Raw genomic sequence first — 27,967 nt, 5'->3', positions numbered from 1 at the left:
CAGTAAAACAAGAAGTAGAGAGTGGGGCCGTTACTGTGAAAGAAGAGGAGGACGCGTTCAGAGTGAAAGAGGAGGATGATGTTACAGTGAAAGGAGAGGAAGATGCAGTTTATGGCGCGAAAGAGGAGGGGGAGGAGATGACTGTTACATCGAAAAAGGAGGAAGAGGAGGAACCTGGATATCTGGTTCCGGTTTCCCAAACGCATCTTAAGGCATCCAATGGTTCAAACGAAGAATTTAGCCATAACATGGTTTTGAGAAACCGTTCCCTGATTAACACTAGTAAGTACTGTCTTAACAACAGAGGCACAAACTCTGCAGTTGAACTGATGTTTGGTGTTAAGGCGGAAATCTGCAATCGCTACACCCATATTGTGACTTTTAAATTATTTATTTACAGCCATTGATTCTTGAAGAATATAACACATGCCTCATGAGCTGAGTTCAACTGTTGTACCCCATCAGAACCCCAAATAATATTTTTTTACTATAATGTTTAGAAACAATGTAAATCAACACTATAGCAGTTAAGAACAAATTCTTATTTTCATTAACGGACTAGGAACAGTGGGTTAATTGCCTGTTCAGGGGCAGAACGACAGATTTGTACCATGTCAGCTCGGGGATGTGAACTTGCAACCGGTTACTAGTCCAACGCTCTAACCACTAGGCTACCCTGCTGCCTCAACATGGTTAAAACTATAATGTTGATATCATGGATGGTCAGTCCTTGCATCCATAGGTCTGTCTGTAGTTACATTTCTCCAACCCCATAATCTTTTATTACCAAAATAGTGGTGGAATGACAGATTTGTTATTGTTTGAACTGCAGATTGCTGGGTTGTGTGGGGTTTTTAAACAGCAACAAAATGGCTGCCCAGAGACTTGGTTAACAGCTGAGGGATGGGGGAAGGAGAAGTGTAACCACTCTCAAATTCATAGAGAACGATATTGTAGAAACCTTAACCCAACATCTAGCGACCTCGTCAAGAAGTTCAGACATCTTGGCATAACAGTTAAAAGGTGTTGACTTGACAGTCGCTGGACCCAGGTTTGAGTTCAGCTCAGGGCCTCTCCCTGAATTCACTACACTATGAATACAAGGACTGGCCATCCATGAGGTCATAGTGATAATTTAACCAGGTTTCTAGGCTAGTTTTCTAGGCTATATAGTATATTCTAGAATTCATCCATGATGTCATAATGATAGTTTAACCAGGTTTCTAGGATATATAGTATATTCTCTCATTTTGTCTGTCACAGTTGAAGTGTACCTATGATGAAAATTACAGGCCTCTCATCTTTTTAAGTGGGAGAACTTGCGCAATTGGTGGCTGACTAAATACTTTTTTGCCCCACAGTATGTCATGCAACAACAACCAAAGTGCTTCTTCGTTCATTTCAGGTATATTTGTTGTTAGGTGAAGTTGTGGGCCAATATGGCAAACAGTGTACAAACCCTCATTGTCAGGTTGATGGAAAAGCCAAAAAGCATTTTACTGGTTGAAGTGTTTTTTGATTACACAAACATGTTGCGATACACAAACATTATTCACATTCAAGCAGGACATTCAATCGATCCTTACAATTAACACCCAAAGTAGTGTGAAATGCTCTCATAAGCAACCTGGAAATGGAGGTTACTTCCCAGAGTTTTCCCCCATTCAGAATACATTGTGAATACAAATCTTTGCTACCATTTTTGCTCCTGGCAGATATACTACATCCATAACTAGTGGTTTCCTCATTAATATACTAATCTTTTTCCTCATTACCAGATATACTACATCCATAACTAGTGGTTTCCTCATTACCAGATATACTACATCCATAACTAGTGGTTTCCTCATTACCAGATATACTACATCCATAATATACTAGTGGTTTTCCTCATTACCAGATATACTACATCCATAACTAGTGGTTTCCTCATTACCAGATATACTACATCCATAACTAGTGGTTTCCTCATTACCAGATATACTACATCCATAACTAGTGGTTTCCTCATTACCAGATATACTACATCCATAACTAGTGGTTTCCTCATTACCAGATATACTACATCCATAACTAGTGGTTTCCTCATTATAACTAGTGGTTTCAGATATACTACATCCATAACTAGTGGTTTCCTCATTAGCAGATATACTACATCCATAACTAGTGGTTTCCTCATTAAGATATACTACATCCATAACTAGGTTTTTCCTCATTAAGTGTCACGGTGCTGACTTTTGCCAAATACCTGCAGCAAAATGCCTCTACATTACGTCTTCTGGCTGGGCAGAGTACACTTTAGGATTTTAGTTACTGCGGTGTAACAAGGGCCTAGGCTGTCTTCTGGCTGGGCAGAGTACTTTAGGATTTTAGTTACTGCGGTGTAACAAGGGCCTAGCCTGTGCGGCCCTACCAACCCTTCTATTTCTTCGTAATGGCCCTTCGCGTGAGTTGGGTTTGTTCCTTCGTTCACGTTGTCACTCCCTTATTTTCCGGTCTAGTATGAGGTCTTGGATAGATATACTCCTATTTAAATATTCTGAGTGTTATGGATTCCTCCTATAATTCCTTACCTTCAAGTCTCTTTTACCTCTGTATATATCAATACCTAATAACTTCTTCTATTGGTTATTATGCTCGTCAGCTAGTAGTCACTTGGAAACTAGTATTGGTATATATTTTGACTCTCCTAAAAATATATTATTGTCCACACAATGAAATATTCTTTAGTGCAATCACTTGAACCTATAACCAGGGTCACTTTCTGTTCAGTGAGAGTGTCAAAGCCGTTTGCTCTCCAGATCGTTAATCTGGCCTAGTTGTCAAAGTTTCAAGCTTTTATTAAAGTCACTCTGTTTTTTGTCTTATACACATTATTACAATTCAATGGTTCTACAGTTTCCTAATACATCAATAATGCTCAATCAATCCTTAATGCTTTAAGCTATGCCAGATAATATTGCAAAACTTTAAATGCGTTAACACTTCTAACAATATTGACTAAATAGCAAAAATAGTTCAATTACTTAAATGCTCAGCCCCTTGGTCACTTTCCTGTAAAAAGCACTAACGCTAGTTCAATTCCAATATCTTAATACACTTCCAACTCTGTGTATGGACTCAATATATTGTAACCGGTACTTGGTCAATCACATTGTCCTGATGTCTCACTGTGTGACTGCCGCTTTGTCTGTGATTGTCTCCCCAGAGACTCAGTTTCGGGTTCTAAAGTTCAAACAAGTAGCTTCAGATATTGATCCAATAAGTACTTAGGCAAAATTATCCAAAATATTGTTCTAGTCTAACAAAAAGCATATATCCTAATACTATTCACTTCCAACTCTGTGTATAGACTCAATATATTGTAACTGGTACTTGGCTGTTTCCTTGTATTGCTAATCACATCTGTACTTGATGTCTCACTGTTTGACTGCCGCTTTGTCTGTGATCAAGAGGTGTCAAGACCCCTGTGTTTCAAATATTGTTCTAGTCTAACAAAAAGCGTATAGTGCAATAGTAAATTTACCTATGATGATTCTCCATATGAAGTCTGTCTCATATGTCAGTGAGGATCATGCCTCTCTTATGATCTCTGTTCTCTTTATATACCTTTTTACAGGGGAAGTTCGCAAGTTTCTGGAGCTGTGGCTAAACCACACTTTCACACTGACACTGCCCTGCTGCTTGCACCGGCCTGTAGATTGCTTACTGAGTGCTTACGGGGACTGTAGATTGCTTACACTGAGTGCTTACTCTGGGACTGTAGATTGCTTACACTGAGTGCTTACTCGGGGACTGTAGATTGCTTACACTGAGTGCTTACTCTGGGACTGTAGATTGCTTATTATGTCATCTTAGACCTGTGTCTAAATGGAAGCTTCTTATTCTAAATCTAGGTCATGCACTACTAACTCCCATTCTGCTGCTTCCGTGTTACTGTTGGCTGATTCTACTTAATGATACCAGCTGGTTGTTTCTACCACTTGAGGCGGCGTAGGTGGCATGTCAAGCGTCAGCTGGGAGAAGTCTATGATAGGTATCTCCTCTGCTTCCCCCTGTTGTCCAGTTTCTGCAGGTGTGGTCCATGGTTCCATGAGGTCCATGAGGAATGCCCTGTGTTGCTGTCCCCATTGCTTGATGGAGTGGGCAGATTCTTTTCATCTCTTGTCACACCAGATATACGACATCCATAACTAGTGGTTTCCTCATTAGCATGGAGGAGTTTATGCAATCAAATTGCCCTCGTGCCGCAATTTTAGAAAACACAAAGGGGCCTGTATTGTAGACCAAAAGTCTTCTACCACACTGCTTAGAGTTTCAACAACATGAATAACTTATTTCTAGTCTACAATCTTAGATGTTACTACTAATGTGAAAACAAGACAAAATATGACTTCTTGCTCATTTTAAGACAATTTTAACATTCATTACAGACATCAATTGTTGTACAACATCATGGCTATGCTGTTGGCATCAACTTTTACACTGGATTATCGCTGTTGTGGGCCTTTAATCATCTGTCTGACTTTGTTGTTCACACAGGAGAGAGACGTGACTATCGTGGATCCTCTGGGGAGCCTCAACAACCTCATGATGCTGAGGAGACAGAGAAGAGTCTCTCCAGATCAGAACACCTCAATAAACACCCGCAGAGACCCACAGGGAAGAGAACTCACTGCTGCTCTGACTGTGGGAAGAGATTCACATCATCAGGCATTAAAATTCATCAGAGAACACACACAGGAGAGAAACCTTATAGCTGTGATCAATGTGGGAAGAGATTTACTTCATCTGGAGATCTGACAGAGAACACACACAGGAGAGAAACCATACTGTGATCAATGTGGGAAGAGTTTTACTCAGAGAAGAGAACACACTTATAGCTGTGATCAATGTGGGAAGAGTTTTAGTCAATCTTGGCAATCTGACTCACACCAGAGAACACACACAGGAGAGAAACCTTATAGCTGTGATCAATGTGGGAAGAGTTTTAGTCAATCTGGCAATCTGACTCTACACCAGAGAACACACACAGGAGAGAAACCTTATAGCTGTGATCAATGTGGGAGGAGTTTTAGTCAATCTGGCAATCTGACTCTACACCAGAGAACACACACAGGAGAGAAACCTTATAGCTGTGATCAATGTGGGAAGAGATTTTCTCAATCTGAGCACCTGACTCTACACCAGAGAACACACACAGGAGAGAAACCTTATAGCTGTGATCAATGTGGGAAGAGATTTAGTCGATCTGGAGATCTGACAGACACCAGAGAACACACACAGGAGAGAAACCTTATAGCTGTGATCAATGTGGGAAGAGATTTAGTCATCTGGAGATCTGACTGCACACCAGAGAACACACACAGGAGAGAAACCTTATAGCTGTGATCAATGTGGGAAGAGTTTTAGTCATCTTGCAATCTGACTCTACACCAGAGAACACACACAGGAGAGAAACCTTATAGCTGTGATCAATGTGGGAAGAGATTTACTCATCTGACAATCTGACAGTCTACACAGAGAACACACACAGGAGAGAAACCTTATAGCTGTGATCAATGTGGGAAGAGATTTAGTCGATCTGGAGATCTGACAGTGCACCAGAGAACACACACAGGAGAGAAACCTTATAGCTGTGATCAATGTGGGAAGAGATTTGTCAATCTGGCAGCATCTGACTCAACACCAGAGAACACACACAGGAGAGAAACCTTATAGCTGTGATCAATGTGGGAAGAGATTTACTCATCTGGCAGTCTGACTCTACACCAGAGAACACACACAGGAGAGAAACCTTATAGCTGTGATCAATGTGGGAAGAGATTTGCTCAATCTGAGCACCTGACTCTACACCAGAGAACACACACAGGAGAGAAACCTTATAGCTGTGATCAATGTGGGAAGAGATTTGCTCAATCTGGCAACCTGACTCTACACCAGAGAACACACACAGGAGAGAAACCTTATAGCTGTGATCAATGTGGGAAGAGATTTAGTCAATCTGGAGGGAGCAATCTGACTCTACACACACAGAGAAGAGATTTGTCACACACAGGAGAACACACACAGGAAAAACCTTATAGCTGTGATCAATGTGGGAAGAGATTTACTCAGTCTGGCACAGCCTGATCTACACAGAGAACACACACAGGAGAGAAACCTTATAGCTGTGATCAATGTGGGAAGAGATTTACTATATCTGGCCATCTGACTCAACACCAGAGAACACACAGGATTGAAATCTCATAGCTGTGACCAGAGATAATCTGATAAAAGATCTGATCAAATATTAGAAAAACATACATGAAGTAGTTGTTTCATGATTTCAATGAATTAATGTCACAATGTAGAATTTTTTAACATTGTAGTAGGAGTATTGTAATGATTTCACAATGTAGAAGCCTAAACGTGTGCCCACTTATGAATTGATATCAACATGTTATGGATATTAGCCTAATGGGGAAAAATCCAGGCTCTGAAATGGAAGAGTACTATTTATGTGATTTAACAAAAATTGACAAACTAAAAAAGAGTTTGGATCAAATCAAATTTATTTATAAAGCCCTTCTTATATCAGCTGATATCTCAAAGTGCTGTACAGAAACCCAGCCTAAAACCCCAAACAGCAAGCAATGCAGGTGTAGAAGCACGGTGGCTAGGAAAAACTCCCTAGAAAGGCCAAAACCTAGGAAGAAACCTAGAGAAGAACCAGGCTATGAGGGGTGGCCAGCCCTTTTCTGGCTGTGCCGGGTGGAGATTATAACAGAACATGGCCAAGATGTTCATAAATGACCAGCAGGTCAAATAATAATAATCACAGTAGTTGTCGAGGGTGCAACAGATCAACACCTCAGGAGTAAATGTCAGTTGGCTTTTCATAGCCGATCATTAAGAGTATCTCTTCCGTTCCTGCTGTCTCTAGAGAGTTGAAAACAGCAGGTTTGGGACAGGTAGCACATCCGGTGAACAGGTCAGGGTTCCATAGCCGCAGGCAGAACAGTTGAAACTGGAGCTGCAACACGGCCAGGTGGACTGGGGACAGCAAGGAGTCATCGTGCCAGGTAGTCCTGAGGCCTGGTCCTAGGGCTCAGGTCCTCCGAGAGTGAGAAAGAAAGAATTAGAGAGAGCATACTTAAATTCACACAGGACACCGGATAAGACAGGAGAAGTACTCCAGATATATCAAACTGACCCTAGCCCCCTGACACAAACTACTGCAGCATAAATACTGGAGGCTGAGACAGGAGGGGTCAGGAGACACTGTGGCCCCATCCGATGATACCCCCGGACAGGGCCAAACAGGAAGGATATAACCCCACCCACTTTGCCAAAGCACAGCCCCCACACCGCTAGAGGGATATCTTCAACCACCAACTTACCATCCTGAGACAAGGCCGAGTAAAGCCCACAAAGATCTCCGCCACGGCACAACCCAAGGGGGAGCGCCAACCCAGACAGGAAGATCACGTCAGTGACACAACCCACTCAAGTGATGCACCCCTCCTAGGGACGGCATGAGAGAGCACCAGTTTGCCAGTGACTCAGCCCCTGTAATAGGGTTAGAGGCAGAGAATCCCAGTGGAGAGAGGGGAACCGGCCAGGCAGAGACAGCAAGGACGGTTCGTTGCTCCAGAGCCTTTCCGTTTACCTTCACACTCCTGGGCCAGACTACACTCAATCATATGACCTACTGAAGAGATGAGTCTTCAGTAAAGACTTAAAGGTTGAGACCGAGTCTGCGTCTCTCACATGGATAGGCAGACCATTCCATTCAAATGGAGATCTACAGGAGAAAGCCCTGCCTCCAGCTGTTTGCTTAGAAATTCTAGGGACAATTAGGAGTTGTGTTACACTTACCACGTTGGTGACCCACTTGAATCAAAATGCAACACTTCAAAATGTGGCGTGCTGTTTTCTACAAATTGTCCTCTAACCAGGGATGTACTCCCAGATTCCGTGTGGTTTTTGAGCTGTTAGTTTTAACAGGACGTGCAACCTCATCTCTCTCCTCTCACAATTTTTTTTAGCATGATATCGATGAGTGATGACAAATAAGTGTTGCATTCCCTTGTTTAGCGACCCCTAAATTTAATGCATCACTCCCAAATGTAGCTGACTCTTCTGCAGGTTGTCCTCTAACCAGGGAGGTAAAATATATCTCCCATTTCCATGTGTTTTTTTGTTGTGTCAGTTTCAACAGCACGTACAACCTAATTTCCCACCTAATCGATATCAGTGATTTATTGATATTTGTCAAAACAACAGTGTTTCTGGTGTTTGTGCAGTTTATAAGGAGCTTGTTTAAAAAATACAAGTAATATGATTATTGTGGCAGATGTTTGTGTATATAGCACATGTTATGTTTAGGTTTTCAATTTATCCCCAAACTGTTCCTGCATATTGGTTATTGATTTGGACACGTTAAAACTGTGTTTTGACATTGGGCTATCCCACCAAGCAAAATTATATTGAAAAGACGTTGAAAATATGACTATGCAATCAAATATTTCATATTTACATTTCATGTAACATTTGGTAGTGATATTTATTCATGCAACCAACATGACAATTTTTTGGTACAATTATATTGACATTGTTGCCCTGTTTTTAGAATATCAGGGTTAATTCTCACATGTGCCAAACCAAATGTTCTAGAGCATGATATTGGGGACTGGGCCCAGATCCAACAACATGCCTATCTAGTGAACCCTGAAAAGAGAGAGAAGCTCCGCAGTGAGGTGGAAAGTTATTACGGATATCGCAGGAGTTTCCTCTTGAAATCAGTCCGTGGTAAGGAAAATTTGGTTGCTGATTATCTCTGGGGTGGGCAGTCAAAAAGATTTGTGTTTTGCGTTGAGCCAGTGTGTTTATTTGGAGTTTTATCTCTTATTCTTTTCCGTATTGAAACTGCACTGTTGGTTAGGGGCTCATAAGGAAGCATTTCACTGTTGTATTCGGTGCATGTGACTAATACAATTTGATCTGAGTTTTGTTTGGGCTCGTTCCAAGAGGAGGAAGACGAGAGTTCTAGAAGCTAGTGAGTTTTAGGAAGACTAGAGTTCTAGAAGCAAGTGAGTTGTAGGATTCTATAGAAAGAAAAAGGAGAAAAAAATAACATGATTGTTTATTATTATTTAGGAATAGGTGTTTTTTCTTGTTTTTAATTGTTGACAGCCAGTAGACACCATGTTTATATTGGTGAAGGTGAAGCATTGTAGTTGATTATAATGTGAAATGGAAGTTGTTTTCTGTTGGTGGTGAGCAAACGTGTCCAACAAAAATATAGGATATGTTTGTTGTCTTAAGGGGGAAGGTGATACAGGCTTTGGTTTTTCCATTTATGTTTTGAGGTTGGACTTTAGCACGTCTTGCTCGTTAGCACGTAGGACGCACTGATTGGTGTCACCTCGTTAGTCAGTATGTGTTACACCTGTGCTGGCTTGTCCATCTCGTTAGTGAGAAGGTTTTTCACCTGAGCGTGTCCAGGTTCTCCAGTTGTCTTGATAGATGTGACAAATCAACACCTTTAGTTGCGCTACCGTTTTGGTTTTCTTCCTGTTTTTAAGTTTGTTGTGGGTTTTTATTTTGTTTGCCTTTCTTGGGCAGATTTAGTGGGTCTCATGGTGGGTGTCTTTTAGGTCCCAGTTGTTGTTACAAGTCAACTTTCAGTGGACACTGAGAGCAAAACTTCAACATTATGTTATTGTACTTTTATTGTATCAAATGGTTGTTTTATGCAACAGAATAGAGGGTTCTTAGAACTATTGTGTCTGTGTTCTACTGAGGATGTGCTTCTGGGAGAAAACACTGACAGGAGATTTACAATGTCTTTTGTGTGATAAAACCTAAAGAGACTGCATTCCAGATTATGAGTTAATGTTTCTGTTCTCTATGGTATCAGGGAGAGATGACCCCAGGGACAGACCCTGGTCTCTACACAAAGAGTACTGTTTTTACAGCAGATACTGTCTGCTGTAAATTATAAGTATCTTTCATACAAATCTTAACCTTGTGACCCGTTCTATACATCTGTTGTTGGTCATGTAGGTTGAAAGGGGTGTATCTTAGCTATAAAAGACCTTTGTACTTTTGTCTCGTGGCTCTCAACGAATCATCTGGGGGTGATTTGTTGACCAGCCAATATTATTGTAGAGCACTCAATTGATTCACTTTATATGTGTGTGTGTGTATTGACCTGCTCCCTTATTAATAAGTGAATAAAGATTTAGTTTAAGAATAAATCTGACTTGTGTGATAAGTTTGTTTCTCATTTGATATTAAAGAAATTAACCACCACATTTGGCAATGGGGATGTGAATCTTGACTTGGTGACCCGCTCCTGACGACCTGGGTAAATCGTCCTCGAGGGATCCCTCAAACTTATCGATCCCTCAATCTCATGGAGACCACACTTCAGGAACGGAGCAGATGGACCCACCTTAGACCTGAGAGGCAGCGAGCAGATTCTATACACCAAGTTTTTTTAAAAGGTGAGAGTTTTTAGAAAATCCTCGTAGGCTCTGAGTGTGTATTCCTATGTGAGGGGGCACCTTGGAGGCGTAAACCGGGCCGAGTCAGGACCTGAGTGTGTACTCCTGTGTGGGGGTGTAAACAGGGCCCAGTCAGGAGGCTCGGAGTGTGTATTCTTATGCGAGGGGGCACCTTGGAGGCGTAAACAGGGCCGAGTCAGGATCTGAGTGTGTACTCCTGTGTGGGGGTGTAAACAGGGCCCAGTCAGGAGGCTCTGGGTGTAAATGTATGAGTTGCATTATCCTAGGAACGAACCATGAGATAGAAATGTGAAAATATTCCTGCAGGTAAAAATATTGTTGAAAAACTAATTGATTAGGTATGTTTGGGAATAGCATTGTGAGACTGATATGAGAGTTGTGTGAATGTGGAAATGAGTCTAAATCTGACGTTTGGATAGTAACATATAGAAATATGCTTACTCAGATTATTGAAATTTGGATAATAAACGGGATGATATTTTAGAAAGCAGCAGAAGGTCTATAGTTCCTGGGAGGCTTGATTTTGCCGTGGTCTCTGGAAGGTTAGAGAACAGTTGAGGATCCTATGGTCATTGTCTGGGAAACAAAAGGTTATTTTTTTATTCTGCTGGGAGTATGTTTGGAGAGTTGCTTCTTAGCTATGGAGAGTCCTTGAAAAAGCCAATTGAATGGTTTTCGTGAGTCGCTAAGAATTTATTTTTATATGGATTCTGTGAATATATGAACATATGATGAATTGTATGTGTGTTTAATGATTACTAGAGATTTGATAAAGTAAAACTCGGAATATGATTTAAGCAACCCGTATGTAGACAAACGTAGGTTTTAAGTTGGTATCTTTAATGGATAATTTGATAAAGATGAGGTTTAAGCATCATTAAACAGTCTGCAAAGTCTGGGCAGTTGTCTCAGAAACTGTTACGGTAAGTTACCCTAAGGATGGAACTATAAAACGCTTATAGGATTTTCTCAGTCCGGGTACTACATTTGAAATAAAACTGCCCTTAAGGCCTGTGGGGGTCTTCCCAGTATGAGAGGAGTTGCTAGATTTATTGAATAAATCAAGTTTGAGTGAACCAAAGTATCTGACTAACTGTTGATGTTGAAGGAGCGTCCCATCCACTAGATTATACGTCCCAGTGGCAGAATCACCTGAAAGACGCACATCGCCATCTGCTGACTGGAGTTGGTATCGCAGTTGAGAAAATACTTTCAGACAAAAAGCTAAAACAGTTATTTGAAGAACCTTTTGTAGGAACCCCTATATGTTATTTGAAGAACCCCTTATCATGGTTCCTCAAAGAACCTTTGGGGTTCATTTTTTAACTCCCTGTCCACCTTCCCTCCATTATAAAAACATATTATAATAATATTGACAATATTGACTTAAATAATTAATTGTTTATTTAGTGGCACGACAAATATTTAGAATTAACAAATGTGAATTAATATTTACAAAACAATTTACCCAACTTTTTTTTTTTTTTTTTTACAAATGATGATGTAAAACAACATAAAAACAACAGTTAAAGTTTTTCTGACATTTTTGGGAAATTTAAGGGACATTTAAAAAAGAATACAGCCCAAGCGGAGCCCCAAGTCCCATGGAGACGTCCTCGAGGGCGTGGATGTTCTCCCCATCAAAGGCCAGCGGGATTTCACTCTCATGGTGAAATAGATTTCCACCGATGTGCAGTAAAGGAGTGAAGAGCGGTGAAATCTGTGTCAACAAAAGTAAGAAAAGATTAATATACATACAATTAACAAAGACAATAACAAATGTTCAGCTGTAGTTTTATATAAGCATGCACACCTATGTTTATGAAGAAACAGATGAATGGTGCATAAGCATACCATGTCACGGACATAAAGGCCACTCGGATCCTCATTGAAGAGGTAGGGCAAGAGCAGAATCGCTGCTGTGGTCTCCAGTCCTCGTAAAGCATTGATCTTACTACACTTGCTAATTTTATTACAAAATACATCAGAGAAAGGGAAGGAATAAGAGCAAATACCTCTTCTGTATTTTCCTTCAGGGACTGTCAAAATAGCAGGATGATGTCCTCCCCCTGCCTCGTCTCTCTACCTCTGCTAGTCATTGAATTCTCTTTTTGTCTATATCCATTCCATGGACTTGATTAATTTCTGAGAAGTTCTGAAAAGATAATTAACGTGGACATGTAACGTTTCCAAAATGGGATAGTATTGTCCATGTAACGTTTCCAAAATGGGATAGTATTGTACATGTAACGTTATGCCCCCTTGTGAGTTAATAGTGTTGCTGGCTGTAGCAGGCTATATAAAGAGGAAGACCTCCATTGACGATTCAGCTCATTGCAACATCTCGCCTGGACAGGTCACCGTCCTTATGTAACAGTATAATTTTAAACCGTCCCCTCGCCCATACCCGGGCGTGAACCAGGGACCTTCTGCACACATCAACAACAGTCACCCACGAAGCATCGTTACCCATTGCTCCACAAAAGCCGCAGCCCTTGCAGAGCAAGGGGAACTACTACTTCAAGGTCTCAGAGCAAGTGACGTAACCGATTGAAAAACTATTTAGCGCACACCGCTAACTAAGCCAGCCGTTTCACATCCGTTACACTCACCCCCCTTTTGACCTTCCTCCTTTTTCCGCAGCAACCAGTAATCCGGGTCACGGCACCAATGTAACAGTATAATTTTAAACCGTACCCTCGCCCATAACCGGTCGCGAACCAGGGACCTTCTGCACACATCAACAACAGTCACCCACGAAGCATCGTTACCCATCGCTCCACAAAAGCCACGGCCCTTGCAGAGCAAGGGGAACTACTACTTCAAGGTCTCAGAGCAAGTGACGTAACCGATTGAAACGCTATTTAGCGCACACCGCTAACTAAGCTAGCCGTTTCACATCCGTTACACTTACTTAGTTAGTCAACGTTTGCTCGTTCATTATCACAAAACTGAGAACTGCTCCAGATTGGAAACTTACGTTAATGAATGTAAAGCCATGTTGGCTTTATGGAAACGATATACAATATATGGGAACAAATATAGTTGAGGGAAATAATCCAAACCTTGTTGTGCCTAGTTAGGACATAACGTTATCTAGCTAGATAACGGTACTGTTCTGTAGCTCATACAACACCGACGGTCAAACCCGGCTTTCTAATATTTACGGTAATTAACAATAGTAACATTACAGAAGATATTCACAGAAAACCATTTTTTTTATTTTACCTTCAAGTCAGTTAAGAACAATTTCTTATTTTCAATGACGGCCTAGGAACAGTGGGTTAACTGCCTGTTCAGGGGTAGAACGACAGATTTGTCGTTCTGATGGCAAAGCTAGCTAAAGAGCATTTTACTGGTTGAAGTGTTTTATAAGTATAAAGCAATTTATTTGTGACGATAATGCAAACATATGGGGCGGCAGCGTAGCCTAGTGGTTGGAGCGTTGGACTAGTAACCGGAAGGTTGCAAGTTCAAACCCCCAAGCTGACAAGGTGGGACAGAACGACAAATCTGTCGTTCTACCCCTCAACCAGTAAAATGCTCTTTAGCTAGCTTTGCCATCAGCCTGACAATGAGGGTTTGTGCATTAAGTGTTTATAACAAATTGGCCCATAACTTCACCTAACAATAACATAGACCTACTGTAGGACCCATAACTTCCCCAAACCACAATAACTACAGACATACTGGAGCACGTGTGTGTTGTATAATAGCCTATCCATCAAGGAACACTTCTCCACAAATTATGAGCTAAATATCTCTGTGTTCAAACAGACTAACGAGACCCTACAGTAAATCAAGCAGACAATAACACATTATAAACATCAATTTGTTGGGATGTTGGATCCAACGTGGAGCACGGCATAACTGTCTTTACCAGAGTAATGAATGAAGAAGCACTTTGGTTGTTGTTGCATGTTGTGATGTTTGTAATTCAGAAAATGATTTCCTGGATAGTTGAACAATTTTTTTTAACCTTAATTTTACTAGGAAAGTCAGTTAAGAACAAATTCTTATTTTCAATGACGGCCTAGGAACAGTGGGTTAACAGATTTGTACCTTGTCAGCTCAGGGATTCGAACTTGCAACCTTTCGGTTACTAGTCCAACACTCTAACCACTAGGCTACCCTGCCGCTAAACAGCTACACTAGTTACAGTTTGGACTTAAATCATCTTGAAAGTCTATGGCAAAACTTGAAAATGGCTTTCTAGCAATGATCAACAACCAACTTGACAGAAAAGGAAGGATTTTAAAAAGAATAATGAATATTCACATGAAGATCCATCACCTATTGGATGACATCACAACTTCCCATCAAGCCAACTCCTTGAAGGACTTACTATGACATCACTCACTGCTTCAAGTTTGCAGTTGTCTAAAAAAACTATTTTTCTTACAGTATTTATATATCTCTTTCAACAGGAAAGTTTTTGTTTTAAATCACTGGAGGACGTCATCAATAATGTAGAACGGCCTTTTAAAAATCACACATTACTTCAACAACTGCAGAGTTTGTATCCCTGTTTTATAAGATAATACTCACTGTATTTTCTGGTGTTAATCAGATCAATGTCCCTGTTTTCATGTCAAGTGTTGTTTCATTAGTTCTGTTTTTTTAATGAGAATTTAAAACAAACTCTCCATCTACTCCACATCTGTATTTCTGATTCAGTCAAATAACTAGATATCAAAATAAGCACCTAGTTATTGATGCTCTTGATAAAGATGAGCAAAAATGCACGTATAAAATAAGTAAATAAACTTTTCTTTACCCACTACCAGGATATTTTAGCCCAAAACCTGGTTAGCTCTCTGCTAGGAGGCTGAAACTTGGCCATAAGTGGATCTTCCAGCAAGACACATCAACACCCACGAGGAAATGGTTAATTGGGCACAAAATCAACATTTTCAACAGCCATCTCAGTCATTGGACTTGAACTCCATTGAAAACCTGTGGTTTGAATTGAACAGGGCAGTCCACAAGCGCAGACTAAATAAATCAAGGATCTGGAGAGATTCTGAGGAATGGTCTGAGATCCCACCCAATGTGTTCTCTAAACATTTCAGTGTCGTTATCCTCCCAAGGGGAGGGTGCTGGAGTATTGAAAACATAGGTGGCAATAATTCAGACCTCTACCTTTTGAGAATTACATTTTAAACTATATCTCTTTCTCTGAGCAATTGTATCAGTATAAACAATATAATTTCATTTTTTTGTTGGTGTAACAATACATCATGTAGATGTATATAATGAACAGACTAGGTCTGTACTGCTCCTACATGGTGTAACAATACATCATGTAGATGTATATAATGAACAGACTAGGTCTGTACTGCTCCTACATGGTGTAACAATACATCATGTAGATGTATATAATGAACAGACTAGGTCTATACTGCTCCTACATGGTGTAACAATACATCATGTAGATGTATATAATGAACAGACTAGGTCTATACTGCTCCTACATGGTGTAACAATACATCATGTAGATGTATATAATGAACAGACTAGGTCTGTACTGCTCCTACATGGTGTAACAATACATATAATGAACAGACTAGGTCTATACTGCTACTGTCCAAAAGTTTGGGGTCATTTAGAAATATCCTTGTTTTTTAAAGAAAATCACATTTTTTGGGGTCAAGAAATATCCTAAAGAAAATCACATTTTTAATTTACCATTTATAAAAACCTGTTTTTGCTTTGTCATTATGGGGTATTGTGATGTCATTATGGGGTATTGTGATGTCATTATGGGGTATTGTGATGTCATTATGGGGTATTGTGATGTCATTATTGGGTATTGTGTGTAGATTGATGAGGGGGAAAATGTATTTAATCCATGTCAGAATAAGAATGTAAAGTAACAAAATGTGGAAAAAGTGAAAGGGTCTGAATACTTTCCGAATGCACGGTATATATAGGGGCAGTACTTAGTGACATCACTTCCTGAAACAGGAGGTACAAATATATAACATAGGTTCACAATATCAACATTCAAAGTTTCAAAATATATGACCAAGCTGGAAGTGGAAATGCCAGCCTAGCCACAATCCTAGAGGTTCATTGATGATCAACCTCCTCCTTCACATCTGACTCCTGATGATCAACCTCCTCCTTCACATCTGACTCCTGATGATCAATCGCCTCCTTCACATCTGACTCCTGATGATCAACCTCCTCCTTCACATCTGACTCCTGATGATCAACCTCCTCCTTCACATCGGACTCCTGATGATCAACCTCCTCCATCACATCTGACTCCTGATGATCAACCTCCTCCTTCACATCTGACTCCTGATGATCAACCTCCTACTTCACATCTGACTCCTGATGATCAACCTCCTCCTTCACATCTGACTCCTGATGATCAACCTCCTACTTCACATCTGACTCCTGATGATCAATCGCCTCCTTCACATCTGACCCCAGTGATCAATCCAGAGAGTCTTCTTTCTTGGGGGGAATCCCGATGGACGACGTCATCTAATAGGCCGTCATCACCACCACCACCCACAAGTTAATTGTCATTCAGGTTATCAATGGGAAGAGCATCAACAATATGTCCTGTCTGGTAACTTGTCTCATTTAATGGATTTAAATTGGCAGGTGCACAGGGAGAAACCCCATTAAAACACTTTTGGAATTCTTTAACTGTATCAATGTCTGTGGCCTGTGATGTTGGGATAAATGATAGTCCCTTATTATAAAAGAGACTAAATTCACAAATTCTACAGCACAACGGCAGAGTCATGTCTTAAGTGTAAAACTAACAATGACTCAATAATCCTTCTGGGAATGTTATGACGTCATAAAGTTATGGGAGGAGTTAGAAAGTTGGCTGTCAGAAGTACAGTTATACAATGTAAAATTACTTTTGATCCGTCTGTCTGTATATTTCAAAACATGGAATATGAGGGTGTGGTGAGATACCCGATGGTTGGATGATACTTTTCTAATCAGTCATCTTAAATATTATAGTTCAAACCTGGAAATCAACCAATCCTCTGTTGTTAATTCAATAGAAAGGTCAAATGCCAGATTATCTAAAAGTTGAAAGTGACGGAGAGAAATAAAATGGTGCTGATGCGCTGGAGACGGGTGTGTGTTCTAGTGGGTCTGGGCAGGTTTGATGGAGTTAATGGAGATAGGGGTGTGTTCTAGTGGGTCTGGGCAGGTTTGATGGAGTTAATGGAGATAGGGGTGTGTTCTAGTGGGTCTGGGCAGGTTTGATGGAGTTAATGGAGATAGGGGTGTGTTCTAGTGGGTCTGGGCAGGTTTGATGGAGTTAATGGAGATGGAGGTGTGTTCTAGTGGGTCTGGGCAGGTGTGATGGAGATAGGTTAATGGAGAATGGAGATGGAGGTGTGTTCTAGTGGGTCTGGGCAGGTTTGATGTTAATGGAGATGGGGTGTGTTCTAGTGGGTCTGGGCAGGTTTGATGGAGTTAATGGAGATGGGGGTGTGTTCTAGTGGGTCTGGGCAGGTTTGATGGAGTTAATGGAGATGGGGTGTGTTCTAGTGGGTCTGGGCAGGTGTGATGTAGTTAATGGAGATGGTCTGGGGTCTGGGCAGGTTTGATGGAGTTAATGGAGATGGGGGTGTGTTCTAGTGGGTCTGGGCAGGTTTGATGGAGTTAATGGAGATGGGGTGTGTTCTAGTGGGTCTGGGCAGGTTTGATGGAGTTAATGGAGATGGAGGTGTGTTCTAGTGGGTCTGGGCAGGTTTGATGGAGTTAATGGAGATGGAGGTGTGTTCTAGTGGGTCTGGGCAGGTTTGATGTAGTTAATGGAGATGGAGGTGTGTTCTAGTGGGTCTGGGCAGGTTTGATGTAGTTAATGGAGATGGGGGTGTGTTCTAGTGGGTCTGGGCAGGTGTGATGTAGTTAATGGAGATGGAGGTGTGTTCTAGTGGGTCTGGGCAGGTTTGATGTAGTTAATGGAGATGGGGGAGGTGTGTTCTAGTGGGTCTGGGCAGGTTTGATGTAGTTAATGGAGATGGAGGTGTGTTCTAGTGGGTCTGGGCAGGTTTGATGTAGTTAATGGAGATGGAGGTGTTTCTAGTGGGTCTGGGCAGGTTTGAGTGGGTCTGGGCAGGTTTGATGGAATGGAGATGGGTGTGTTCTAGTGGGTCTGGGCAGGTTTGATGTAGTTAATGGAGATGGAGGTGTGTTCTAGTGGGTCTGGGCAGGTTTGATGTAGTTAATGGAGATGGAGGTGTGTTCTAGTGGGTCTGGGCAGGTTTGATGTAGTTAATGGAGATGGAGGTGTGTTCTAGTGGGTCTGGGCAGGTTTGATGTAGTTAATGGAGATGGGGTGTGTTCTAGTGGGTCTGGGCAGGTTTGATGGTTAATGGAGATGGAGGTGTGTTCTAGTGGGTCTGGGCAGGTTTGATGTAGTTAATGGAGATGGAGGTGTGTTCTAGTGGGTCTGGGCAGGTTTGATGTAGTTAATGGAGATGGAGGTGTGTTCTAGTGGGTCTGGGCAGGTTTGATGTAGTTAATGGAGATGGGGGTGTGTTCTAGTGGGTCTGGGCAGGTTTGATGTAGTTAATGGAGATGTTCTAGTGGGTCTGGGCAGGTTTGATGTAGTTAATGGAGATGGAGGTGTGTTCTAGGGGTCTGGGCAGGTTTGATGTAGTTAATGGAGATGGAGGTGTGTTCTAGTGGGTCTGGGCAGGTTTGATGGTGGGTAATGGAGATGGAGATGGGGTGTGTTCTAGTGGGTCTGGGCAGGTTTGATGTAGTTAATGGAGATGGGGTGTGTTCTAGTGGGTCTGGGCAGGTTTGATGGGTTAATGGAGATGGAGATGGTGTGTTCTAGTGGGTCTGGGCAGGTTTGATGTAGATGGAGATGGGGTGTGTTCTAGTGGGTCTGGGCAGGTTTGATGTAGTTAATGGAGATGGAGGTGTGTTCTAGTGGGTCTGGGCAGGTGTGATGTAGTTAATGGAGATGGAGGTGTGTTCTAGTGGGTCTGGGCAGGTGATGAGATAATGGAGATGGGGTGTGTTCTAGTGGGTCTGGGCAGGTTTGTGAGATAATGGAGATGGGGGTGTGTTCTAGTGGGTCTGGGCAGGTGTGATGTAGTTAATGGAGATGGAGGTGTGTTCTAGTGGGTCTGGGCAGGTTTGATGTAGTTAATGGAGATGGAGGTGTGTTCTAGTGGGTCTGGGCAGGTTTGATGTAGTTAATGGAGATGGAGGTGTGTTCTAGTGGGTCTGGGCAGGTTTGATGTAGTTAATGGAGATGGGGGTGTGTTCTAGTGGGTCTGGGCAGGTTTGATGTAGTTAATGGAGATGGAGGTGTGTTCTAGTGGGTCTGGGCAGGTGTGATGTAGTTAATGGAGATGGGTGTGTTCTAGGGGGTCTGGGCAGGTGTGATGTAGTTAATGGAGATGGAGGTGTGTTCTAGTGGGTCTGGGCAGGTTTGATGTAGATAATGGAGATGGAGGTGTGTTCTAGTGGGTCTGGGCAGGTGTGATGTAGTTAATGGAGATGGAGGTGTGTTCTAGTGGGTCTGGGCAGGTTTGATGTAGTTAATGGAGATGGAGGTGTGTTCTAGTGGGTCTGGGCAGGTTTGATGTAGATAATGGAGATGGGGTGTGGTCTTCTCTACTGGGCAGGTGTGATGTAGTTAATGGAGATGGAGGTGTGTTCTAGTGGGTCTGGGCAGGTTTGATGTAGTTAATGGAGATGGAGGTGTGTTCTAGTGGGTCTGGGCAGGTTTGATGTAGTTAATGGAGATGGAGGTGTGTTCTAGTGGGTCTGGGCAGGTGTGATGTAGTTAATGGAGATGGAGGTGTGTTCTAGTGGGTCTGGGCAGGTTTGATGTAGTTAATGGAGATGGAGGTGTGTTCTAGTGGGTCTGGGCAGGTTTGATGTAGGTAATGGGGAAGGAGGTGTGTTCTAGGGTCTGGGCAGGTTTGATGTAGTTAATGGAATGTGATGTCTGGGCAGGTGTGATGTAGTTAATGGAGATGGAGGTGTGTTCTAGTGGGTCTGGGCTGGTGTGATGTAGTTAATGGAGATGGAGGTGTGTTCTAGTGGGTCTGGGCAGGTTTGATGTAGATAATGGTGTTGGAGGTGTGTTCTAGTGGGTCTGGGCAGGTGTGATGTTGTTAATGGAGATGGGGGTGTGTTCTAGTGGGTCTGTGCAGGTGTGATGTAGTTCATGGAGATGGAGATGTGTTCTAGTGGGTCTGGGCAGGTGTGATGTAGTTAATGGAGATGGAGGTTTGTTTAACGTTTGCAAGCTTGAGCTTGATATCGACCTAGTGTGACCTTCCTGGTCCCGTCTCTCAAGTCAGTGAGTCAACACAGGAAGGAGCAATGAATGGATAGTTAATTTATTTCCAAAGCTGCAATGATGGGACACACACAGTATGGATGAATGATCAGTAGTGACGGGATATAAATACCACTCCCACAGCAATTCTACATTCATCTGCCCTGTAATATACTAACAAAAAAACTATTGAAATGTCTATCAAAGTCATTGTGATCGTATAGTGGATTTAACAATTCCTACTAATTCCTAATTTACTATAATAAATTAATCAATTGTTTCCATGTGTCTCATATTCACAACATCAGAATAACGCGTCATCCATTTTAGTATCAAAATATATCAAATTGACATGGAAAATAACTCAATGTCCCCCTCAGGTTTTTTTCTCTGTGTTATTGACTTGTTAATTGTTTACTCCATGTGTAACTTTGTGTTGTCTGTTCACACTGCTATGCTTTATCTTGGCCAGGTCGCAGTTGCAAATGAGAACCTGTTCTCAACTAGCCTACCTGGTTAAATAAAGGTGAAATAAAAAAATAAAAAAATAAAAAAGGTGGCGAAGAAGTAAAACCCACATGGAAAACAGAGATTTGGCAAATAACATAAATAAATTAATACATATGTGATCATTCAAAAAGATATCTGTTTGTGCTTATAGGGAACCAGATCTTCAATACAACTAAGTTACTAAGTCTTTAACCACACTGTGTTGTTACACTGGTGAGTAAAAACTCAGGCGTCCTACACTTTAACTTGTTATCTGAAAACAAAATAAACATTTTACTCAACTGCGTTACCCACTCCAGTCAGCAGATGGCGATCTGGGAATTTATGGTTATGCTGCTGGTGTGACGTATAATGTAGTGGACGGAACGCTTCTTTCAGCAGCAGCAACAGCTCGTCAGCCACCTCGGTAGCTTGTTAGACAAAATAGCCGAAACAATACATTACTTTAGACGCGTTAGTGTATATTAGCCACTGTGTTTAAACCCACTTCTATCGTCTAGTTAGTTATCCGATTTAATGTCATATTTTCGGTGTAGTTATTAGTCAGCTAGCGGGCTGGTTAAGTTAGCATTAGCCTAGCTAGCTAACATATCCGACCATGAGTTCACTAAGCTACTCTCCTTCTAATGAAGAGAATGATATTACAGTAAATCAAGAAGTAGGGAGTGGGGCCGTTACTGTGAAAGAAGAGGAGGACGCGTTCAGAGTGAAAGACGAGGAAGATATCACAGTAAAACAAGAAGTAGAGAGTGGGGCCGTTACTGTGAAAGAAGAGGAGGATGCAGTTTATGGCGTGAAAGAGGAGGGGGTTTATGGCGTGAAAGAGGAGGGGGAGGAGATTACTTTTACATCGAAAAAGGAGGAGGAGGAAGAAGAGGAGGAACCTGGATATCTGGGCCCGGTTTCCCAAACGCATCTTCAGGCATCCAATGGTTCTAACGATGAATTTAACCATAAGATGGTTTTGAGAAACCGTTCCCTGACCAACACTAGTAAGTACTGTCTTAACAACAGAGGCACAAACTCTGCAGTTGAACTGATGTTTGGTGTTAAGGCGGAAATCTGCAATCGCTACACCCATATTGTGACTTTTACATTATTTATTTACAGCCGTTGATTCTTGAAGAATATAACACATGCCTCATGAGCTGAGTTCAAATGTTGTACCCCATCAGAAACAATGTAAATCAACACTGTATAGCAGTTAAGAACAAATTCTTGATTTCAATAACGGACTGGGAACAGTGGGTTAATTGCCTGTTCAGAGGCAGAATGACAGATTTGTACCATGTCAGCTCGGGGATATGAACTTGCAACTGGTTACTAGTCCAACGCTCTAACCACTAGGCTACCCTGCTGCCTCAACATGGCTAAAACTATAATGTTGATATCATGGATGGTCAGTCCTTGCATCCATAGGTCTGTCTAGTTACATTTATCCAAACCCATAATAATTTTAATACCAAAATAGTGGTGGAATGAGAGATTTGTTATTGTTTGAACTGCAGATTGCTGGGTTGTGTGGGGTTTTTAAACAGCAACAAAATGGCTGCCCAGAGACTTGGTTAACAGCTGAGGGATGGGGGAAGGAGAAGTGTAACCACTCTCAAATTCATAGAGAATGATATTGTAGAAACCTTAACCCAACACCTAGCTGCCTCGTCAAGAAGTTCAGACATCTTGGCGTAACAGTTCTAAGGTGTTGATTTGACAGTCGCTGGACCCAGGTTTGAGTTCAGCTCAGGGCCTCCCCCTGAATTCACTACACTATGAATACAAGGACTGGCCATCCATGATGTCATAATGATAATTTAACCAGTTTTCTAGGCTATATAGTATATTCTAGAATTCATCCATGATGTCATAATGATAATTTAACCAGTTTTCTGGGCTATATAGTATATTCTAGAATTAATCTATGATGTCATAATGATAGTTGCTGACTTTTACAAATGCCTCTACCCCGTCTTCTGGCTGGGCAGAGTACTTTAGGATTTTAGTTACTGCGGTGTAACTAGGGCCTAGCCGTGCGGCCCTACCAACCCTTCTATTTCTGCGTAATGGCCCTTCGCGTGAGTTGGGTTTGTTCCTTCGTTCACTCCCTTATTTTCCGGTCTAGTATGAGGTCTTGGATAGATATACTCCTATTTAAATATTCTGAGTGTTATGGATTCCTCCTATATTTCCTTACCTTCAAGTTTCTTTTACCTCTGTATATATCAATACCTAATAACTTCTATTGGTTATTATGCTCGTCAGCTAGTAGTCACTTGGAAACTAGTATTGTTATATATTTTGACACAAATTGAATATTTTTTGCTTTTTATTTTACCTTTATTTTACTAGGCAAGTCAGTTAAGAACTGATAGAGGAAAATATAGTTTAGATGATCAATTATGTATACTTTAATGATTAGAACCATTCATGCTAATACTATTATGTTATGAGTTCTTAATTGTACTGTTACTAAAAATATAAGCAGAAATTAATTGTGTCTGTGTCTCCTGGGAAAGTTGAGGAAGGAGGGATAAGATAGGTTTTCAAACAGATAAGAATGTTTTGGTTGGATTCCATTAAGGGAGAATTTATCCTTTAGACAGGTTGGAATGTAGTTTATGTGGGGAGTGAAACTATCTCCAGGACCGAATACTACGCCATTGTAATGCTGGGAGAGGGTGTGAAACTGATGACGTCATTTTATGTCTTCTGTCTTTTAAAATGTAATGTTCTTTGTATTTTGGGTCAGTACTCATCAAGAATAAATGCTGAACTTGTTTTTTAAGACTGGTCTCTTACTAATTCATGCAAATGATAAACTTACAACTTATCATGAATTAGAGATGAGTGCGAATTAAATTGGTTTTGGCAATAAAACATAAGGGAATTTAAAATTCCTCTATCAAGAACAAATTCTTATTTTCAATGACGGCCTAGGAACAGTGGGTTAACTGCCTGTTCAGGGGCAGAACGACAGATTCCGATTTCCAATATCTTAATACACTTCCAACTCTGTGTATGGACTCAATATATTGTAACTGGTACTTGGCTGTTTCCTTGTATTGCTAATCACATCTGTACCTGATGTCTCACTGTGTGACTGCCGCTTTGTCTGTGATCAAGAGGTGTCAAGACCCCTGTGTTTCGGAGACTCAGTTTCGGGTTCACAAAGTTCAACCAAGTAGCTTCAGATAGTGATCCAATAAGTACTTAGGCAAAATTATCCAGTTCTCAAATATTGTTCTAGTCTAACAAAAAGCATATATCCTAATACTATTCACTTCCAACTCTGTCTATAGACTCAATATATTGTAACTGGTACTTGGCTGTTTCCTTGTATTGCTAATCACATCTGTACTTGATGTCTCACTGTTTGACTGCCGCTTTGTCTGTGATCAAAAGGTGTCAAGACCCCTGTGTTTCAAATATTTTTCTAGTCTAACAAAAAGCTTATAGTGCAATATTAAATTGACCTATGATGAATCTCCATATGAAGTCTGTCTCATATGTCAGTGAGGATCATGCCTCTCTTATGATCTCTGTTCTCTTTATATACCTTTTTACAGGGGAAGTTCGCAAGTTTCTGGAGCTGTGGCTAAACCACACTTTCACACTGACACTGCCCTGCTGCTTGCACCGGCCGCTTACTCGGGGACTGTAGATTGCTTACACTGAGTGCTTACACTGGGACGGTAGATTGCTTACACTGAGTGCTTACTCGGGGACTGTAGATTGCTTACACTGGGTGCTTACTCGGGGACTGTAGATTGCTTATTATGTCATCTTAGACCTGTGTCTAAATGGAAGCTTCTTATTCTATCTTAGACCTGTCTAGGTCTAAATGGAAGCTTCACTTATTAACTACATCTAGGTCATGCACTACTAACTCCCATTCTGCTGCTTCCGTGTTACTGTTGGCTGATTCTACTTAATGATACCAGCTGGTTGTTTCTACCACTTGAGGCGGCGTAGGTGGCATGTCAAGCGTCAGCTGGGAGAAGTCTATGATAGGTATCTCCTTTGCTTCCCCCTGTTGTCCAGTTTCTGCAGGTGTGGTCCATGGTTCCATGAGGTCCCGTGAATGCCCTGTGTTGCTGTCCCCATTGCTTGATGGAGTGGGCAGATTCTTTTCATCTCTTGTCACACCAGATATACGACATCCATAACTAGTGGTTTCGTCATTAGCATGGAGGAGTTTATGCAATCAAATTGCCCTCGTGACGCAATTTTAGAAAACACAAAGGGGCCTGTATTGTAGACCAAAAGTCTTCTACCACACTGTTTAGAGTTTCAACAACATGAATAACTTATTTCTAGTCTACAATCTTAGATGTTACTACTAATGTGAAAACAAGACAAAATATGACTTCTTGCTCATTTTAAGACAATTTTAACATTCATTACAGACATCAATTGTTGTACAACATCATGGCTATGCTGTTGGCATCAACCTTTACCCTGGATTATCGCTGTTGTGGGCCTTTAATCATCTGTCTGACTTTGTTGTTCACACAGGAGAGATACGGGACTATCGTGGATCCTCTGGGGAGCCTCAACAACCTCATGATGCTGAGGAGACAGAGAAGAGTCTCTCCAGATCAGAACACCTCAATAAACACCCGCAGAGACCCACAGGGAAGAGAACTCACTGCTGCTCTGACTGTGGGAAGAGATTCACATCATCAGGCATTAAAATTCATCAGAGAACACACACAGGAGAGAAATCTTATAGCTGTGATCAATGTGGGAAGAGATTTACTTCATCTGGAGATCTGACAGTGCACAAGAGAACACACACAGGAGAGAAACCTTATAGCTGTGATCAATGTGGGAAGATATTTGCTACATCTGGAAAACTGACTCTACACCAGAGAACACACACAGGAGAGAAACCTTATAGCTGTGATCAATGTGGGAAGAGATTTACTCAGTCAAACAGCCTGATATACCACCAGAGAATACACACAGGAGAGAAACCTTATAGCTGTGATCAATGTGGGAAGAGATTTACTTCATTTGGCAATCTGACTCAACACCAGAGAACACACACAGGAGAGAAACCTTATAGCTGTGATCAATGTGGGAAGAGTTTTGTTCAAACTGGCAGATCTGACTCACACCAGAGAACACACACAGGAGAGAAACCTTATAGCTGTGATCAATGTGGGAAGAGTTTTGTCAATCTGGAGATCTGACTGTACACCAGAGAACACACACAGGAGAGAAACCTTATAGCTGTGATCAATGCAGGAGGAGTTTCAGTCAATCTGGAGAACTGACAGTGCACATGAGAACACACACAGGAGAGAAACCTTATAGCTGTGATCAATGTGGGAAGAGATTTGCTACATCTGGAAAACTGACTCTACACCAGAGAACACACACAGGAGAGAAACCTTATAGCTGTGATCAATGTGGGAAGAGATTTACTCAGTCAAACAGCCTGATATACCACCAGAGAATACACACAGGAGAGAAATCTTATAGCTGTGATCAATGTGGGAAGAGATTTACTTCATTTGGCAATCTGACTCAACACCAGAGAACACACACAGGAGAGAAACCTTATAGCTGTGATCAATGTGGGAAGAGTTTTGTTCAAACTTGCCATCTGACTCAACACCAGAGAACACACACAGGAGAGAAACCTTATAGCTGTGATCAATGTGGGAAGAGTTTTGTTCAAACTTGGCATCTGACTGTACACCAGAGAACACACACAGGAGAGAAACCTTATAGCTGTGATCAATGTGGGAAGAGATTTACTCAGTCAAACAGCCTGATATACCACCAGAGAATACACACAGGAGAGAAATCTTATAGCTGTGATCAATGTGGGAAGAGATTTACTTCATTTGGCAATCTGACTCAACACCAGAGAACACACACAGGAGAGAAACCTTATAGCTGTGATCAATGTGGGAAGAGTTTTGTTCAAACTTGCCATCTGACTCAACACCAGAGAACACACACAGGAGAGAAACCTTATAGCTGTGATCAATGTGGGAAGAGTTTTGTTCAAACTTGGCATCTGACTGTACACCAGAGAACACACACAGGAGAGAAACCTTATAGCTGTGGTCAATGTGGGAAGAGGTTTTGTCAATCTGGCCATCTGACTCAACACCAGAGAACACACACAGGAGAGAAATCATATAGCTGTGGTCAATGTGGGGAGAGGTTTCGTCAATCTGGCAATCTGACTCAACACCAGAGAATACACAGTATTGAAATCTCATAGCTGTGACCAGAGATAATCTGATAAAAGATCTGATCAAATATTAGAAAAAACATACAGGAAGAAGTTGTTTCATGATTTCAATGAATTAATGTCACAATGTAGAATTTTTTAACATTGTAGTAGGAGTATTGTAATGATTTCACAATGTAGAAGCCTAAACGTGTGCCCACTTATGAATTGATATCAACATGTAATGGATATTAGCCTCAGGGGAAAAATCCAGGCTCTGAAATGGAAGAGTACTATTTATGTGATTTAACAAAAATTGATAAACAAATCAAATTAATTTATAAAGCCCTTCTGATATCAGCTGATATCTCAAAGTGCTGTACAGAAACCCAGCCTAAAACCCCAAACAGCAAGCAATGCAGGTGTAGAAGCACGGTGGCTAGGAAAAACTCCCTAGAAAGGCCA

The 27,967-nt window shown here is 41.3% G+C and overlaps 1 protein-coding gene across 1 annotated transcript; it reads left to right on the top strand.

Annotated features, from left to right (window-relative positions):
- On the top strand, nucleotides 1-27,947 carry LOC124022137 (gastrula zinc finger protein XlCGF17.1-like). The gene is made up of 3 exons (XM_046337181.1): nucleotides 1-282; nucleotides 25,828-26,280; nucleotides 27,372-27,947. The coding sequence occupies exons 1-3, from the start codon at nucleotides 138-140 to the stop codon at nucleotides 27,551-27,553; spliced, it is 780 nt and encodes a 259-aa protein (XP_046193137.1). The 5' UTR covers nucleotides 1-137; the 3' UTR covers nucleotides 27,554-27,947.
- Nucleotides 27,948-27,967: the final 20 nt, after the last annotated feature.

The sequence above is a fragment of the Oncorhynchus gorbuscha genome, unplaced genomic scaffold, assembly GCF_021184085.1.
Source record: "Oncorhynchus gorbuscha isolate QuinsamMale2020 ecotype Even-year unplaced genomic scaffold, OgorEven_v1.0 Un_scaffold_1305, whole genome shotgun sequence".
Taxonomy (NCBI): domain Eukaryota; kingdom Metazoa; phylum Chordata; class Actinopteri; order Salmoniformes; family Salmonidae; genus Oncorhynchus; species Oncorhynchus gorbuscha.
This window is presented reverse-complemented; position numbering and strand designations above follow the sequence as displayed.

Excerpts from the sequence above, each read along its gene's own strand:
- LOC124022137 (XM_046337181.1), top strand. The coding sequence starts at position 138 with ATGACTGTTACATCGAAAAAGGAGGAAGAGGAGGAACCTGGATATCTG. Across the intron at positions 283-25,827 it reads CCGTTCCCTGATTAACACTA|GAGAGATACGGGACTATCGT; the intron begins GTAAGTACTGTC and ends TTGTTCACACAG. Across the intron at positions 26,281-27,371 it reads CCACCAGAGAATACACACAG|GAGAGAAACCTTATAGCTGT; the intron begins GAGAGAAACCTT and ends GAACACACACAG.